Consider the following 19,131-nt stretch of genomic DNA (forward strand, 5'->3'; position numbering starts at 1 on the left):
TCATCATTTTGTCATACTTGCTTGGTTGATCCTTTTTTTCTTTTCTTTCCTTTTTTCCCTTTCCTCCTCTCCTATCCTTTCTTTTCCTTCCCTTCCCTTTCCTTCTCTTCTTTCTTTATTTTTTTTAAATTAAAAAAAAATTTTTTTTTTTTGGCCGAGCTGTGCAGCTTGCAGGGTCTTAGTTCCCTGATTAGGGATTGAACCCAGGCCCTGGCAGTGAAAATGCCAAGTCCTAACCACTGGACTGCCAGGGAATTCCATCTCTTCTTTCTTTTCTCTCTTTCTTTCTTTCCTCTAGCATTTAAAGATGTTATGATGTACATTTTTACTCTAAACACTTTTATATTATAACATTATTTTTAATGCCTGTATATATTTCATCATATGTATGTACTATAATATACCTACTTCTCTAATGATGGGAATTTTCATTATTATTTGTTATTATTATGTTTTTTTTAATAAATAGTACTTCCTGGAATGTATTTACATGCTTATATCTTTATATCTTATATCCTGATATATTTTTAACATCTTTATGCATACATCTTTCTTATATGTGGCATTCTCTTGGAATGGAATTTCCTGGAAATGAGATTGCTGAAGCAAAGGGTATGCACCTTTTACAGATTGCTATATAACACCAAACTGATTTTCAGAAATGTTGTTGTAATTCTGATTCCCATTAACAATATGCCTGTTTATCTTTGCTGATCTGGGTTTTTTCAGTCTATTAATTTTGCCAATTTCCCAGTATCATAGATTTTAAAAGATTTTTTAATGTGCATTTAAAAATTACTAGGGGACTTCCCTGGCAGTCCAGTGGTTAAGACTGCGCTTCCAGTGCAAGGGCGTGGGTTTGATCGCTGGTTGGGGAACTAAGATCCCACATGCTGCATGGCGCAGCCCCAAAAAAAAAAAATTGCTAATGAGGCTGGGCATCTTTATTTATTTTTATTTTTTTATTTTTTTAGGATTGACATTAATAGTTTAATTCAAGGGAATATCCATCTGCTAGTTCCTATCATTAAGAACATTGGATTTTCCACTACTTTATTCTTATTATGGACCATTTGTATTTCTTCTTTTGTGAGTTGAGGCTACTCTTTCATTATTTTACTTCTTTATTCAAAAAACCATAGTATCTTGATTTCCTGTCTCTGATTTTCAAGGCCCTTCATAATTTGGCCATAACTTACTTTTCTAACTTAATACTGTCCAGTAAGAGTCATTCTACCCAATAAGGAATATTTCCTTATTCATCTACCTCATTCTATTTGTTTTTTTCTTGGATTCATTCTTTTAAGTAATGTTTTACTTTTCTTCTTTTCTGCCTATTCAAATCCTTCAGAATTCTTAAAGCCCATCTTGCGAGTCTCCCCAGATACTCTAGCCTTCATCCATTTCCTGTTATTTGAATTCCCACTGTACCAATTGTTTCTACAACTTGATTTACTAGCAGATTATAGGCTACTTTGTTGTGTTATTTATCAAGCACCGAATGTGTTGAGTGCATGAATATATAGCTGGATGGAACACAGTCTGTGTCCTTGTGAAGTTTATTTATAGTGTCGTAATAATGTGTTTATTTCCGTCTCTTTGCTTTATTGGTGAAATTGAACTTTTCATATACCTCTGTTACGTATGAAGTATGCACACATTTTAGATACACTATAGTTAAATATCCCCAACTGGATTGTAACAGCATTGAGTGTATAAACCATGTTTTATCTTCTCTATTCCTTACAACACTTAACTCATTTCTGAGCACATAGCCATTACTAAGTATATACTTGCTCTCTTAATGTAGTATCAAAAGTTGTAGGCTTGGAGTCACATACCTGGCCTCATATTACAGCTCAAGACCTTATGAACTAATTGTGTAACATTTGTAAGTTACTTAGCCTCTCTAAGCTTGTTTCCTCATATGTTAAATATCTGCTTCATAAGGTTTTCACGAGTTAAATGACATATGGGTTAATCAGATAATGTATGTAAAGCATTTAGCACAATGCTTCGTACAGAGTAGGTGCTCATTAAAAGATATTTGTTATTATAATAACTTGTTTAACCTTTCAAGCTAGAAAGTGCTTCAGTAACCTTTATATCCCTAACTCCTTTCATCTAAGCAGTTACCAAATTCTGCTCAGTTTACTTCAACTATCTTGTCAATTTAGCCTCTCGTTTATGTTATGTTATTTTTTTGGTCGCACCACGTGGCTTGCAGGATCTTGGTTCTCTGACCAGGGATTGAACCGAGACCCATGGCAGTGAGAGCCTGAGTCCTAACCACTGGACATCTAGCCTCCCTAGTCTCTCCTTTAAATCCTCATTGTAACCCACAATAAGAAATACATTTTTTATTGTGACTTAGTATATGCTTTGCTTATTTGCTCATAGCTGAAACAATGTTATGAAATAATATTCATTGTTTTTATATGTGATGCACTCTGATTTTTTTTTTGTTCTGTTCTATATTAAAAAAAAAAAAAAGCTGGTCACAGCCATTAAAACATTTCACGACAGTTTGAAACACAAGACACACGATTTTTGGAGTCTGCAAAATTTGGACTACTCCTGAACTAGATTATGTTCAAGTGTAAATTTTCAGTGAAACAGAAAACAGAGATTATTTTAGAAAACAGAAAATAGAGCTTATTTTAGAAAACAGAGCTTAATCTGATTGCACTTTCTCTTTTTTCTTCATTAGTTGTATATAGTTAGATTTACCTATTCTCTGTCAAAGGTGGGAGTGTTCCATTGTGCATATTCCAGAGCTGGTATAGAATGAGATTACTCAGTAATTGGGGCAGAGCTTCCCACCTTGGCAGAAATTTCTCAACCACTTCATATGTATGTTGTTTTTCTTAGGGCAGAAATTGACGTACATGGACTTTAAAGTCATTAGTGTAATTCTCAAAGAGGGAGGGACCTGAAAAAAACCCTTTTATTATGGAAAATTTTTTAACATTTTAATAAGTGGAAACAGTGATATAATGAATCTCCATTACCTAAATTTAACTTCAGTAATTTAACAACATTATGTCAATTCCAAGAGGAATTTTTAGCAAAGAACTTTTAAGGCACACACAATTCCCTTCCTTAATACAGACAGATGATCTGTTTTTCAGAAGAGAGATATCAGCCTTAGTGTACCTTGTGTTAGTAATCACAACCTGTTCATTTTGATACCTGCAAGGAGAGTAAATATATGACACGAAGGAGCAGTGATGGAATGGAGCCAGCCAGAACATGAGACCCTGACCATCTTACTTGGAATCTTTCAACAGCCATGTTTGCCATTCTCCCTACCACCACTCAGTACCACCTACCTTGCTGACGTTAGACTGTCCTTTTAAAAATGACTTGGTGGGGGAATAGAAGCTCATTACATTTATCTTCTGTTTAAAACCTTCCCTACCTATAGAGTAAAATCCCAAACCATAGATTTTCATTCATAATCTGGCTCCAGTCTACCTTTCTAGCTTTCTCTCCCACTGTCTCTTCATATTCAGCTTCTTTTTCTTAGAATACCCAATCCATTTTAAGATTTGTACTTACTTTTCAAGATCCAATTTAGATTTCATCTTGTGGATGAGACCTTTTTAACTACCCAGAAAAAAATAGTAGTTCCTTGGTTTGTTTCTGTTTGTGTGTGTGTGTGTTTTGCCACTTAACTGAGTTGTATTTATTAAAGTTTGCTTCCCTCCCCACCCTCAATAAGACAGTGATCTTCTCCAAAGCAGAGGTTATAGCTTATTCTTCTCTGTATCCTAACACTTCTTTGGTGCTCACAGCAATGAAACCTACTATGTGTTGAGTGGATGTTCATACTTCTAGCATTTTAGAATCTAATTCCAACACAGGTTCTCTCCAGATAAGAGTTCATTGAAGTTTAGTTTTTCAGTTTGTTTTGTACATTAAAAAGTTTTTTTTCCTCCCCTTGTTGGGGACTTTCATTAAAATTTCTAAAGAGAACCTAAGTTCTATAGCCTTTTCCTTAGGGGGAAGTATGCTTTGGTAAACTAAAATAAGAGTATCCATCTTCAACAATCCTCTAGTAAAGGTAAGTAAAATCTACTTTCAGTATTCTTAGTTTTTTGCTGTTGTTGAACATTGTGGTTTTATGGAACTATGAAGCAAAATGGAGTGGAATAGATTTGTGCCTTATTTGTGCTTATAATAGCCTTGACCAATTTTTGATGTATTTCAGCTCATGGAATGCTGTGTAAATGCCCTGGTGACATCCTTTAAAGAGACTATCTTAGCAGAGTGCCAAGGCATGATCAAGCGAAATGAAACTGAAAGTAGGTAAAACATCACATAAAGTTCTCATACTCTTTTAAGAGGATATCTTTGAAGCACATCACTTTTAATAAATTGCTGTTAGATCATTCTTTTATACATAGGTATTTTTGTTATGGCAAACTGTGTAAAGAAAATGATAAAAATATTTAGCATATTTAGAAACACTGTAAAGAAAATCTTCTTTATAAACTTATGTTTTAAGCATTTCTCCCCCTTAGGTATCAGTATGTTTGTGTGTGCTCACATGCGAATTTCAATTTGTTCTCAAAAGTAGGATGCTGCTTTTAAAGGCTAATTTAAATGGTAAACATATGGTAAAGGATAGAACTAGGTATTTTGACTTTTGTGTGGAACCTTGTGGCAAATATTTTTAAAAAGTAATAAAACACTCTATGTTGGTAGTCTTCATCCCTCTCCCCCCAAATATCTTATAATTTAAGATTTCTGAAGTGTATTTTTTATTACTTAAATGTTATTTTTTTATTACTTAAATATGATAAAGTTCTGTTTTGGGAGGTAGCAAGTACATTAATACCAAAAAGAATACAGTAAAAATTACCCATATCCTTACTACTCAGAGACAACCACTTTTAACATTTTGATGTATTACTCTCTAGATTTCATTGCATAAAATTGCAAGGTCCTATTTAATCTCTAGTTGTCTTTCAAGTATGTATTTCAGTTCACTTAAGTCTATACACTCTTCAGAAGTATTTTGGAGTAAAAGCAAGTTTCTCATTTGGCATAAACGAAATATTTGAATTTCTGTATGCCAAACTAAGTAGAGTTATGTCTGATCCAAGGTGGACTCCCTTCAAAAGGATTTATCTAGTGGTAACCATTCTGTGAGGTAAGATTATTGTGAAGGTCAATTAAATGGGATAATAGGAGAAAGTGCTTTTTGTAAACTGAAAAATTCTTTATGAATACAGTTTTATATTACCTTGTTACTCTGGACAATCTGAGGACATTATTTTACCCCTTAGTGATGTGACTGTGTATTGTGTATTTAATATTGCATCTACTTTACGAAATGTAACTAATTTTCTGTGTAAACTTTTGTATTTCTTAGAATAAATATATTCTATTGCATTGAAGGTCAAATGACTCACCTTTTAAGAGGAGTTGGGTTTTGCAGTGTGTGATCACTTTAATTAGAGTTTCTTTTAAAAATAATATTTGTCAGACTGAGATTGTAGATCAGGAAGTTATAGTACTTACTATAACAACTCCTAAACTAATTGCACCCACAGAATACTAGTAAAGCTATCAACTTCCAGCTAATATTTCCCCACACTCTTATTATCATAGGCATTCTAGATCCATGATACAAATCAAAGAGAAAGTCTGTTCTGATGGATGAAATGATTACATGGGTGTGTTCTGTCATTTCAGAATTACATTTGATGTTTTCATTAATGGACAAAGTTCCTAATGGGATAGAGCCAATGTTGAAAGACTTGGAGGAACATATCATCAGTGCAGGCCTGGCAGATATGGTAGCAGCTGCTGAAACTATTACTACTGTAAGTTCTCCTCAATGACAATGATAGATATATATCAAAGTTATTTTGTAAATGCAGGATAGGGTATTTAAAATTGGGTATTTTAAATTGATGGCAAAACAGTAATGTTGGAACACCTTTCTTAATAAAAAAATATTTCAGAAAAGTTCCCAAATTTTAAAGCTATAGTGTGTTATAAAAATTATGTTTATATTTTCTCATTTTTTGTATTTTTTTTTTTTAAACTCAACTTAATATAAAACACTTTATTTTTAGGACTCTGAGAAATATGTTGAGCAGTTACTTACACTGTTTAATAGATTTAGTAGACTTGTCAAAGAAGCTTTTCAAGATGATCCACGATTTCTTACTGCAAGAGACAAGGTATATATCCCTGTATGTTAACACTGTTGTCATAATTTAATTTTAATAAGAAACTTGCATCATTATGCTATTAAATTACAAACTAAAAAACCTAGCAACTCTGATTTTTCATCAGTGGAGGGCAACCATATTATATTTGGTTTCTTCTATGCTTTTGTAAGCATTGGGTATGCTTGTGAACCAGAATTTAGCTAGAAAGTTGCTCTCTTAATTTTTCAAGAATGTTTTCCTGTTTTTGAATATTATTGATTATTGAATTCTTATTCATCCTTCCTTTAAGACTCAGCTCAAAGTATACTTCTCCTGGAATTTCCTTGATACTCTGCCTCCCCCCACATCCTATCCCAAGCAGAGTTGATTTCTCTGTCCTGTTTCCTTTCATAGGGCTCTTGTGAGAGTTATATCACATTTATCCTTGCTTTCCATACCTTCTTTCCCATCATTATAGTCTAGGATAATGATAATGAAACAGTATTATCCTTAGAGTCGTTATCTTTTTATTTTTTATTTTAATTTTTAAAAAATAAATTTATTTATTTATTTTATTATTTATTTATTTATTTATTTAATTTTGGCTGCATTGGGTCTTCATTGCTGCACGTGGGCTTTCTCTAGTTGCGGTGAGCGGGGGCTACTCTTCGTTGTGGTGCGCCAGCTTCTCCTTGAGGTGGCTTCTCTTGTTGCAGAGCATGGGCTCTAGGCGTGCGGGCTTCAGTAGTTGTGGCGTGAGGGCTCAGTAGTTGTGGCTCACGGGCTGTAGAGCACAGGCTCAGTAGTTGTGGTGCACGGGCTTAGTTGCTCCACGGCATGTGGGATCTTCCCAGAGCAGGGCTCGAACCCGTGTCCCCTGCATTGGCAGGCGGATTCTTAACCACTTCACCACCAGGGAAGCCCCGTATCTTTTTTAATATCATAAACCTATCACTAGAATTACCATTAGTTTTTCCCCCTCTTCAACTACCTTTCCTTACTTCCCAAGTGAAATTATTTTCTAGACTCTAAAAACACAATGAACTTTCTCCAGTAGCATTTTTTTAAAATTACTGTCTGTCTACCTTTAGATAAATAAATGGATAGAAAGAAAGGTAGGTAGGTAAGGTACATAGGTAGATAAAGTAGGAAAAGGGTTAAGGGAGTATGGAGGTAATGAGGTCATTTGAAATATTAAAGTGAGTGGCCTGCAAAGGCTTTATATGAGGTGACATTCAAATCAAGATTGAAGTTGATAAGGAATAAGTCATGTGGCTCTCTGAGGGAATAATACTCTAGCCTGAGGGGAGAGCAAATGGCAAAGGCTCTAAGGCAGGATTATACCTGTCATGTTCCAGAACCAGAGAAGAAAGAGATCATTGTGGCCAGAATGGATTGAGTGAGGGGGAGAATAGTAGGAAATCAGAGGTAAGTAGTCCGAGATAACAGGAGGCCGGATCATGTTAAGACTGAGCCATGGTAAGGAGTTTCATTTCTACTCTGAGTAGGATAGAAAGTCATAGATCTTGAATCAAATGACAGGATCTGACTTACATTTTATCAGGATCACCTGCCTGCTGCAAAAAGAATAGACTGAAGGGGGCAAGAGAGGAAGCAAGGAAATGGGTTAAGAATCTATTTAAGTAATTCAGTTAAGTAATTATGGAAGCTCTGCTCAGAACGATAGTAGGTGGAGGTAGTCAAAAGTGGTTGGATTTTGATTATATTGTAAAAATAGGCTATACAGGACTTGCTAATGGAATCAGATGTGGAATGTGATAGAAAGATCAGTCAAGGATGACACTCAGATTTTTGTTCTGATCAATTAGAAGTATATGCTTGCTGAGATGAGGGAAGATGAAGACTTTGGGAGAAGCAGGTTTTGGGGAGATGGTTGAAGAGAGATTAGGAACTCAGTTCTGAACAAGTTAACTTTGAAATGCTTATTAAACATCCATATGGCAACATCAAATCTGGAGCTTAAGGGAGGGGACGGGCCTGCAAAAATAAATATGGGAGCTTCAGCATATAGATGGTTTTTAAAGCACTGACAGTGGCTATGATCTCCAAAGTAAGAGTGAAGATAGCAAAGAGAAGAGATCCAAGGACTGGTCTGGGGCATTTAAAAGTTAGTTATCAGAACGATGAGGAACCAGCCATCTTTCCTGAGGAGAGAGGAGAATGAGTGGAATGACCAGGAGAGTGCTGTGCTAGAAAACAAGTGGAAAAAGCACTTTGCAGGAGGAGGGCATGATCTGCTGTTTTAAAATGCTGCTGATAGGTCAGATAAGATGGAGATTAACCATTGTCTTCAGCAACATGGAGGTTGTGAGTGACTTTGACAAGAATGATTTGTTGGAGTAGTAGTGTGAAAGCCTGTTTAGAACAGTTTCAAATAAGAATGGTAGTAGAGAAATTAGCGACAGTGAGTTAGATAATTCTTCTAGGAGTTTAGCTTAAAGAGAGAGAAATATGGGGCAGTAGCTGAAGGTGGACAAAGCCAAAAGAGAATTTTTAAGATTTAAAGGATAATATGTATGCATATTGAGGCTGTAGAAATAATGGAGGGGGGGGGGAAATTGATGATACAGGAGAAAAAAGGAGGGAATTCTGATTACTTCGGTTTTCTCAATGAAATAGGAAACCACATCATCAGCTGAGAGTATGCATGGGAGAGGAAATATTGGAGGTTTGAAAAGAAAGGAGGTGGTATGAAAATGTTTTCTAGGAGAATGTGTGGACAAGAGAAAATGTTATGGTTGTCAGGCAGCGTTAAGACCTCACTTGAGAATAATGATAATCATAGCATGAGAAAGAGCATGTTGAAATCATTGACTTGAAAAATTCTGTCAGGCCAGATACATCATTAAAAATAAAAACTAATTTGTATTTTATGTATTTTTAGAATTATAATTAACTATTTTAAGTATTAAAAATAATGTTCGTATCTTATTTTATATTATTTTCAGGCATATAAAGCAGTTGTTAATGATGCTACCATATTTAAACTTGAATTACCTTTGAAGCAGAAAGGGTAAGTTTTTTAAATCATATGTTTAAAATGCTTACATTAAAATTCTTAAATTTTTTGGCGTGTATTATATGTTATTGGATATGCAAAGTGCCCTGTTTCCCTAATCCTATCAGGTTTGTTTTTCATTTTTTTAACTTTTATGATTTTTGCTGCCTTTGATTATTAAAAATTCTGTCTTGATTTTAAATTTTATATTATCTCCTCTTATGAGCAAAGAATGTTGACCTTATTTTTTTCAGTAAAAAAACGTTTTTTTCTTAATCTTTTTGAATCTCTACTTGTTTTTCCCTCCTTGTTATTCACCAAAGTTATTTTATAACCTACAAAAGCATTAAATATGACTCTATTTACCGTAATGATTTTAAGGGAAATCAATTTCAATGTAAATTTTTATGTGTTTATTTTTTTAGTTGATCTCTCATTGGTGAGATCTCATCTCAAGTAAGATGGATTTATTTGTGCTACTACTATTACAGAAAATCTGAAAATGAAAAGTTAATGAAATATTAATCTGAGTTAGTTATAGTATCTTCAGAGTTGTACTAAGTAGTGCTAAAGGTTAATTGGAAAAATCTTCTTTCTTAATTTTAAATAAATTTTATACACAATGCTAAAATATTCGAAAATAGCATTTCTCAAGAAGGAAAAGTAATTGTTCAGGGCTATGTTGTTGTTTTATTTTTAATCATTTTCATTTTGTATTTTTTTGAACCGTGTAAGTTATTTGAGTGCCGTCACAGTGGAAGACACTTGGGTCATACAGTTTTATTGGCATTGTTTAGAAGGGCATTTATTGTGTTCTCTTTATAAATATGAAACATATAACACTACATCTTGGAGATCTCTTCATATGAATACATAAAGGTCTTAACTTATTCTCCTCTACTTCCAGCATTTTTTAATGAAAATTTTCAAACTGAAGAGTAAAGTCACTCTGTTGCTTTATTTATATGTATATGTATCTTTATATGTATATGTGTATGTATATTTATATGTATCTCCCTATACATCCATCAGTCAACTTTTAAATGCATTTCAAAAGAAGTTGCAAGAATCAGTAAACTTTGCTCCCTAAACACTTCAGCATGCAGTCGTTAATTGAATTTTGTGTTTGTTTTGAGATAAAATTTACCTACAGTCATATCCATAAATCTTAGGTGTATAATTTTGTGAGATTTGACAAATGCCTACATCCCTATTAAGATACACAATATCTTCATCATCCTTGAGAATTTAATTACCTCATGTCTATTTCCAATCAGTCCCACCTCCTTCCAGAAGGCAACTATTGTTCTGATTATTTCAACATAGGTTAGTTTTGCCTGATCTAGGACTGCATATAAATGGAATTCATACAATATGTACTTTTTGTGTACAGCTTTTTTCAACTCAGCATAGTGTTTTAAGATTTATCCATGTTTTTTGTATCACAGTGGTTTGCTTTCCAAAGTGGTTGTACTGTTTTACACTCCTACCAGCAAAGTATGAGAATACCACTTAATCCTTGTTCTTGCCAGCGTTTAGTGTTGTCATTTTAATTTTAGTCATTCTGGATGTATGTAGTATTATCTCAGTATAGTTTTGATTCCCATTTCCCTCATGTCTATTGATATTGAACACTTTTTTGGTATTTTTGGTACTCTTATATTTTTCTTTAAACAGTGTTCAGATTTTTTGCCTGTTTTTTTTCTATTGGGTTGTTCCTTTTTATTAGTGAGCTGTGAGTTCTTATATATTCTGTATGTAGGTCCTTTGTAAGATATATGCTTTTCTTTTGTGGATTTTGCTTTCTATGTTTTGTCTAGGAAAACTTTGTCTACCTCTGACACTAGGACAAGAAGATAATCTTCTGTTTTCTTCTAGAAGCTTTATAATTTTTAGCTTTCATATTTACATTTAAGAGCCACCTTAAATTGATATTTGCATATAGTGTAAGTTAGGGATTAAATTTCATTTTTTTCTTTTCTGTATGGATAGCAAGTGGTTTCATCACCATTTGTTGGAAATACTTCCCATTCCCCACTGGGCTGCTTTGGTGTCTTTTGTGAAAAATCAAGTGACTTAAAAATATGTATGTTTTTCTGGACTTTCTATTCTATTCCACTGAATTAAATGGGTATCCTTTGGCCGTTACAAACAGCCATGATTAATATAGTTCTGCAGTAAGTCTTTAAGTCAGCTGGTATAACTTTGTTCTTTTTTTCCCTTGAGTGCTTTTGATATTCTGGTATTTTACTAGTATATAAAAATATGGTTGATTTTTGTATATTGATCTTACCCCCTGTTACCTTGTTAAAGTTATTAGTTCTAGTAGTTCTTTTTTAGATGTCTTAAGATTTTCTATGTAAAAAATCATGTAATCTTTGAATAAGGCAGCTTTATTTCTTCCTTTCTCATCTTTATACCAGTTATTTCTTTTTCTGGATTGATGCACTGGCTAGGATCATAAGTACAGTGTTGAACAGAAGTGAGAGTGGGCATCCTTGCCTTTTTTGGCAAGCTTAGGGGAAAAGCCTTAATATTTTGTCATTAAGTACAAAGTTAGGTGAGGGTTTTTCATAGATGCCTTTAATTGGGTTGTTTTTTATTCCTAATTTGCTGCAAGTTTGATAATGAATGGGTGTTGACTTATTAAATGCTTTTTCTGTGTTGAAATGACCAGAAGGTTTTTCTTCCTTATTCTTTTGATGTGGTGAAATACATTGATTTGGGGGAGGGGAGTGGGGAGATAGAAGAGAGATTTATTTAAAGGAATTGGCTTATGTAATTGTGGGGGCTGGCAAATCCAAAGTTTGTAGGGCAGGCTAGCAGGCTGGAAATTCTTGGGCAAGAATTGATTATACATCTTTGGGCAGAATTTCTTCTCAGAAAGAAACCTGAGGGAAACCTCAGTTCTGCTTTTTAATTTTTATTTTATATTGGAGTATAGTTGATTTACAACGTTGTGTTAGTTTCAGGTGTACAGCAAAGTGATTAAGTTATACATATACATATATCCATTCTTTTTCAGACTTTTTTCCCATTTAGGTTATTACAGAATATTGAGTAGAGTTCCCTGTGCTGTAGAGTTGGTCTTTGTTGATGATTTTTTTTATATATGGTAGTGTGTATATGTTAATCCCAAACACCTGATTTATCCCCCCCCCACACACGTTTCCCCGTTCATAACCATAAGTTTGTTTTTGAAGTCTGTGAGTCTCTTTGTTTTGTAAATGTTTGTTTAATTTTTTTTAGATTTCACATATAAGTGATATCATATAATATTTGTCTGACTTACTTCACTTAATATAATTTCTAGGTCCATCCATGTTGCTGCAAATGGCATTACTTCATTCTTTTTTATGGTTGAGTAATCTTCCATTGTATATATGTACCACATATTCTTTATCCATTCCCCTTTTGATGGACATTTAGGTTTCTTCCATGTCCTGGCTGTTGTAAATAGTGCTGCAATTAACATTGGGGTGCATGTATCTTTTCAAATTATAGTTTTCTCTGGACATATGCCCAGGAGTGGAATTGCTGGGTCATGTGGTAGCTCTATTTTTAGTTTTGTTTTTGTTTTTTTTTTTTTTTTAAAGCGAATGCCGGGTTTTTCTTTTTTTTTTTTTTTTAAAATTAATTAATTTATTTATTTTTGGCTGTGTTGGGTCTTCGTTTCTGTGCGAGGGCTTTCTCTAGTTGTGGCAAGCGGGGGCCACTCTTCATTGCGGTGCGCAGGCCTCTCACCGTCGCGGCCTCTCTTGTGGAGCACAGGCTCCAGACGCGTAGGCTCAGCAATCGTGGCTCACGGGCCCAGTTGCTCCGCGGCATGTGGGATCTTCCCAGACCAGGGCTCGAACCCGTGTGCCCTGCATTGGCAGGCAGACTCTCAACCACTGCGCCACCAGGGAAGCCCCTATTTTTAGTTTTTTAAGGAACCTCCATACTGTTCTCCATAGTGGTTGTATCAATTTACATTCCCACCAACAGTGCAAGAGGGTTCCCTTTTCTCCACACCCTCTCCAGTATTTATTGTTTGTAGACTTTTTGATGATGGCCATTCTGACTGGTATATTGTATTTTTGTATTTGTATTTTGTATTTTTGTATTGTAGACTTTTGGATGATGACCATTCTAACTGGTGACATAGTATTTTTGATTTGCATTTCTCTAATAATTAGTGATGTTGAGCATTTTTTCATGTGTTTTTGGCCATCTGTATGTCTTTTTTGGAGAAATGTCTAGTTAGATCTTCTGCCCATTCTTTGATTGGGTTGTTTGGGTTTTTTTTTGATATTGAGCTTCCTGAGCTGTTTGTATATTTTAGAGATTAATCCCTTGTCAAGTCACTTCATTTGCAAATATTTTCTCCCATTCTGTGGATTGTCTTTTCATTTTGTTTATGGTTTCCTTTGCTATGCAAAAGTTTTTAAGTTTAATTAGGTCCCATTTGTTTATTTTTGTTTTTATTTTCATTACTCTACAAGGTAGATCCAAAAAAGATACTGCTGCAATTTATGTCAAACAGTATTCTGCCTATGTTTTCCTCTAAGAGTTTTATAGTGTCCAGTCTTACATTTAGGTCTTTAATCCATTTGGAGTTTATTTTTGTGTATGATGTTAGAGAGTCTTCTAATTTCATTTTTTTACATGTAGCTGTCCAGTTTTCCCAGCACCATTTATTGAAGAGACTGTCTTTCCTCCATGGTATATTCTTGCCTCCTTTGTCATGGATTAATTGACCATAGGTGCATGGGTTTATTTCTGGGCTTTCTATCCTGCTCAATGGATCTATATTTCTGTTTTTGTGCCAGTACCAGACTGTTTTGATGACTGTAGCTTTGTAATATAGTCTGAAGTCAGGGAGCCTGATTCCTTCAGCTCCATTTTTCTTCTTCAGGATACATAGGTTTTTTTAAGAAAACATTTAACCAAGGTTGAATTCTTGGGATAAATTCTACTTGGTCGTGCTGTATTACTCTTTTTATATATTCCTGGATTTAATTTGCCAGTGTTTTGTTAAATATTTTTTGTCTATATTTGTGGATTTACCACTTTCTTTCTGGCCTTTGTGCCTTGTACAGTTTTCATTTTTTCGATATCTTTGTCCTTTTCTGGTTTCAGGATTATGCTGGCCTCAAAAAGTATGGAGAGTTATTCCCTCCTTTTGTATGTTTTAAAAGAATTAGTTTAATTGACATTACTTCTTCCTTAAATGTTTGGTAGAATTCATTAGTAAAACCGTTTGGGTCGGGAGTTTTCTCTATGGGCAGATACTGGTCACATGTTCGATTCCTTTAATAGACACAGGCATTTCAAATTTTTAAATTTAATCTAGTTGTAGTTTTGGTTAAGTGGTGCTTTACAAGGAATCTTTTCTTCTCAGTTGTCAAAATAACGTACATATAGTTGTAAGTTTATTATCCTTTTCTCTTTGGAAATACATTAAAACTTTTTTTTCTGGAACCATTTGAAAGTAAGTTGCTCATTATTCCAAGTACACTAGTGTATATTTTCTACAAATATAATCACAATACAACTGTCAAAGTCAGAAAATTGTCTTTGATGCATAATAACCATCTACTCCGCAGATCCCTTTAAATTTATTGACCATGTTGTATTTTTTATAGCAGAAGGATCCACTGCAGAATCATGTGTTGCATTTAGTTCTTTTTTTTTTTTTTTTTTTTTTGCATTTAGTTCTTATATTCCTTTTTCTTTGATGTGGAACTATCTCTCCTTTGACTCTCATTACCTTGACATTTTGAAGATTACAGTCCAATTATTTTGTAGGATGTCCCTTAGTGTGAGTTAATCTGATGTTTTTTATGATTAGATTCAGGTTTGCATCTTTGGCAGAAGTGAAAGTTTATTTTTCTCATTGAATCTTTTTTTTGGCTGCGCCACATGGCTTGCTGGATCCTAGTTCTCCGACCAGGGATTGAACCTGGGCCCTCAGCAGTGAAAGTGTGGAGTCATAACCCCTGGACCACCAGGGACTTCCCTCATTGCATCTTATCTGAGGGAGGGTACATGATTTTGATTTATCCCAGTACTGATTTTGTTTAGGTTGATCACCTGATTAAGTTGGTGTATGCCAGACTTCTCCACTCAATTCTTTTTCTTTTTGTAATTAAGTATTTTTTGACAGGTACTTTAAAACTATGTAAAGATCCCATCATTGCTCATTAAATTTTCAATTCGTACATTGATTTATCATCTCAGTATGAACTCATAGTTTACTATTTTTATTCAGTGGGTTATAATTTACTTTTTTTTTTGGTGGGGGGGTGTGGGTTGCTGTGCTGCATGGATTAGAGGATCTCAGTTCCCCGACCAGGGATTGAACCCGGGCCACAGCAGTGAAAGCACCAAATCCTAACCACTAGACCACCAGGGAACTCCCATAATTTACTTTTATTCTTTGTTTTGATTTTTAGATTATCCTAGATTTCACTAGTGGGAGCTGGTTTCTGGGTCCTTTTTACAGTAAATTCTTCTTTCTTTTTGGGATGTGAGGATTTACAGATTCATTTTGTACTTTCCCTTGCCTAGCCTCAGGGTCAGCCATTTTTTCACAAAGCTCTAGTTGCTTTTAGTGGACGTTGGTATTTAGTGGACAAAATCTGGTGCTAGGTGTATTCATTGCTATTGTGGTGTCACTGGTCCTAGAGCCTCTCAGTGGACAAACTAAAGGTACACATATGCATTTACAACTACAATACCTCGCCTTGTTTCTTTGTGAATGCATTCCTCACCCTGCTGAGGCTCTGACTCCCCAGACTGGGCCACCCCCTACATGAATGCCTTCCTCATCCAACTGGAGCCTTAATGCCTCCCATTGTGCCTTCTCCTTGCATGGGCACCCTCCTTACCTATTTGGTCTCTTCTCTCATACTCCATACCTGGCCACTCCTTCATGTCAGCACACCCCTTACCTGTTTGGTCTTTGATGCCTGGATGCTAGGGCTTTCTAGTGGCTTTGACACCCCATGCAAAGCTGCAAGCCTGCAAGGATGGCTCTTTTACTCTGCTTGGGCTTTCATGTCCTTGGTTAAGTTTATTTCTAGGTATGTTTTTCTTTTGGATGTTATTATAAATGAAATTGTTTATATAATTTCCTTTTGGATTGTTCATTGCTGGCGTATGAAAACACAACTGATTCTTGTGTGTTGATCTTGTACCCTGCAACTTTGCTAATAAATTCAGTCATTGGCTCTAGTAGCTTTTCTGTGGATTCTTTAATACTTTGTATATAGAAGGTCATGACATCTGTGAATAGAGACACTTTTACTTCCTTCTTTGCAATTTGGATGTTTTTATTTTTCTTGCCTAATTGCTCTAACTAGAACTTCTAGCTCTAGATAGAACTTCTAGCACAGTGATGAACAGCAGTGGTGAATGTTGACATCCTTGTCTTGTTCCTGATTAGTATGTTAGCTGTAGTTTTTTTCATAGCTTTGTTATTCTTAATAGCAGCATGGTGTTATGTCTGGTACATATAGCATAGTTTATTTAATTGATCCTTTATTTCTACACTAAGTATTTTCTGATACTTTGCTATTACTAATAATAGTGCTCTAGTGAATAATATTGTACATTTGCCATTTTATATCTGTTTCTACAGTCTAAATTCCCAGAAGTGGGGATTACTTTCTCTTTATTTTTTTTATTCTAAGGTGACCTGGTCCTGTCTTTAGCTCCAGATTAAGTAGAAAATTTCTGTGGAATAAAATGAGTATTACTAGATGATTCAGGCAGTAGAACTTGAGTGTTGTGGCTATTGGAGGTGGTAGAGGTAATGTTCTAGAAGAATAAAGCTGCTGGTATCATCCAGGTTATTTGGGAGACTCACTCCTGAGGAGGAATATAGTAGTTCATGGTGAGCCAGTGCTTCCACTGAGAACAATCAGGAAAATCAGGTAAATTTAGGAAATAGTCATTTTAATATTATCAAAGAGCTACAGAAGCAACTAGAACAAAATATTTGAAAGCTATAGAAATGAGAGAGAACCTTTCAGAAGTTAGCTGATGCTTTGTAGCTGTGTTTCCCTGAAAAGAAGTAACTGAGAATCTAGGTTTCGCTCAGGCTGAGCAGTACTGCTGGGGGACAGTAGAGCTTTTGGTGGTCACACAGGACTGGAATGACAAAACTCACTAGGCTCTCAATTGAAAACCCAGGAGGGACATTCCTTAGATTCAGTGGGTAACCAGAGGTAGACTGATTCTTAACAAAACTACAACCCATCCTTAAACCAAAATAGTTTGATTGGATTAAAGTGATCAGCCTCTGCCATAGCAGAACAAAGGGTGAACACACATTCTTAATGGAAGATAAACATTGTCTGGTGCCTCTGTGATTCTTCTTTTTTTTTTTTTTTAATTGAAGTACAGTTAATTTACCATGTTGTGTTAATTTCAGGTGTACAGCAAAGTGATTAAGTTATACATGTATTTTTTTTCAGATTCTTTTTTCTTGTAGATTATTACAAAATATTGAGTATAGTTCCCTGTGCTATACAGTAGATCCTTGTTGGTTATCTGTCTTATATATAATAGTGTGTATATGTTAATCCCAAACTCCTAATTTATCCCTCTCCCCCTTCATGATTCTTTTATATGCAGTGCATAGTATTCAGTACAACATTACTAGTCCTGTGATGGCAGAGAAATTTATGGTCAACTAAGAGAAAAATAATTTCAGAAGCAGACTCTCAGGTGATCCCACTATTGGAGTTAGCAGATAAGGACTTTAAAATAATTAAGATTAATAGCTTAACCACAGTGATATACCACTCACGCCCACTAAGATGGCTAAAATTAAAAAGACATTAACAAGTGTTGGTGAAGATGCGGAGAGAGATTGGGATCATTATACTTGGTACACAGCTACCGTGGTAACAATTTTGTAGTTCCTCAAGAAGTTTAACGTAAAGTTAACATGTGACCCATCAGCTCCACTCCTGGGTATATACCCAAAAGAAATGAAAACATATATCTACTCAAAAACTTGTACATAAATGTTCATAGCAGCATTATTCTTAATAGCCAAAAAATGGAAACAACCCAAATGTCCATTATCTGATGAATGGGTAAGCAAAATGTGGTATATCTATGCAATGGAATTTTATTTAGTCATAAAAGGAAAGAAATTCTGATACATGCTACAACATGAGTGAAACCTTGAGACGTGAAATAAGCCAGACACAAAAGGACAAATTTTTTATGATTCCACTTATATGAGGTATCTAGGATAGGCAAATTTATTGATACAGAAAAGTAGGATAGACGTTACCAGGAACTGGGGATAGGAGGGAATGGAAGGTTATTGTTTAATGAGTATAGGGTTTCTGTTTGGGATAATGAAAAAGTTCTGGACATAGATAGTGATGATATTTGCAGAACACTGTGAATGTACTTAAGGCCACTGAATTGTACACTTAAAATGGCTAATATGCTAAATCTTTTGACCATGATAAAAGGATAATATTTTTTGAAGGAATGAATGGATATGTGCTATGATCCGGATGAATCATAAAAACATTATGCTGAGTAAACGATACCAGTCACAAAAGGTCACATATTGTATGCTTCCATTTATATGAGATGTCCAGAATAAGGAAATCCATAGAGACAGAAAGTAGATGAGTTATAACCAGGGGCTGGGAGGGAGGGATAGCTGGAAAATGAGATTTGACTACTAATGAGTATGGGGTTTGTTTTTGGGGTAATGAAAATGTTTAAAATTTTATTTTGATGATAGTTGTACAACCTTGTGAATATACTTTAAAGAAACATTGAATTGCACACTTCAAATGGATAAATTGTATGGTATGTGAATTATATCTCAGTAAGAATCTTAAATAGATCATGAATAATAATGAGTAAATAATACATATTAATAGACAAATAGGTAGAAATTGTTACCTGAGAAGAGGTAATATATCT

At 34.7% G+C, this 19,131-nt stretch overlaps 1 protein-coding gene across 1 annotated transcript in view; it reads left to right on the top strand.

The window, feature by feature from the left end:
- CUL5 (cullin 5) overlaps positions 1–19,131 on the top strand; it is a 99,627-nt gene that overhangs the window by 63,786 nt on the left and 16,710 nt on the right. The window contains exons 8-11 of the mRNA XM_068555696.1: positions 4,214–4,307; positions 5,704–5,834; positions 6,090–6,197; positions 9,137–9,201. Coding sequence (XP_068411797.1) covers positions 4,214–4,307; positions 5,704–5,834; positions 6,090–6,197; positions 9,137–9,201 — 398 coding nt within the window. The remainder of the gene's footprint in view (positions 1–4,213; positions 4,308–5,703; positions 5,835–6,089; positions 6,198–9,136; positions 9,202–19,131) is intronic.

This window comes from Eschrichtius robustus, chromosome 11 (genome assembly GCF_028021215.1).
Source record: "Eschrichtius robustus isolate mEscRob2 chromosome 11, mEscRob2.pri, whole genome shotgun sequence".
Lineage (NCBI taxonomy): Eukaryota > Metazoa > Chordata > Mammalia > Artiodactyla > Eschrichtiidae > Eschrichtius > Eschrichtius robustus.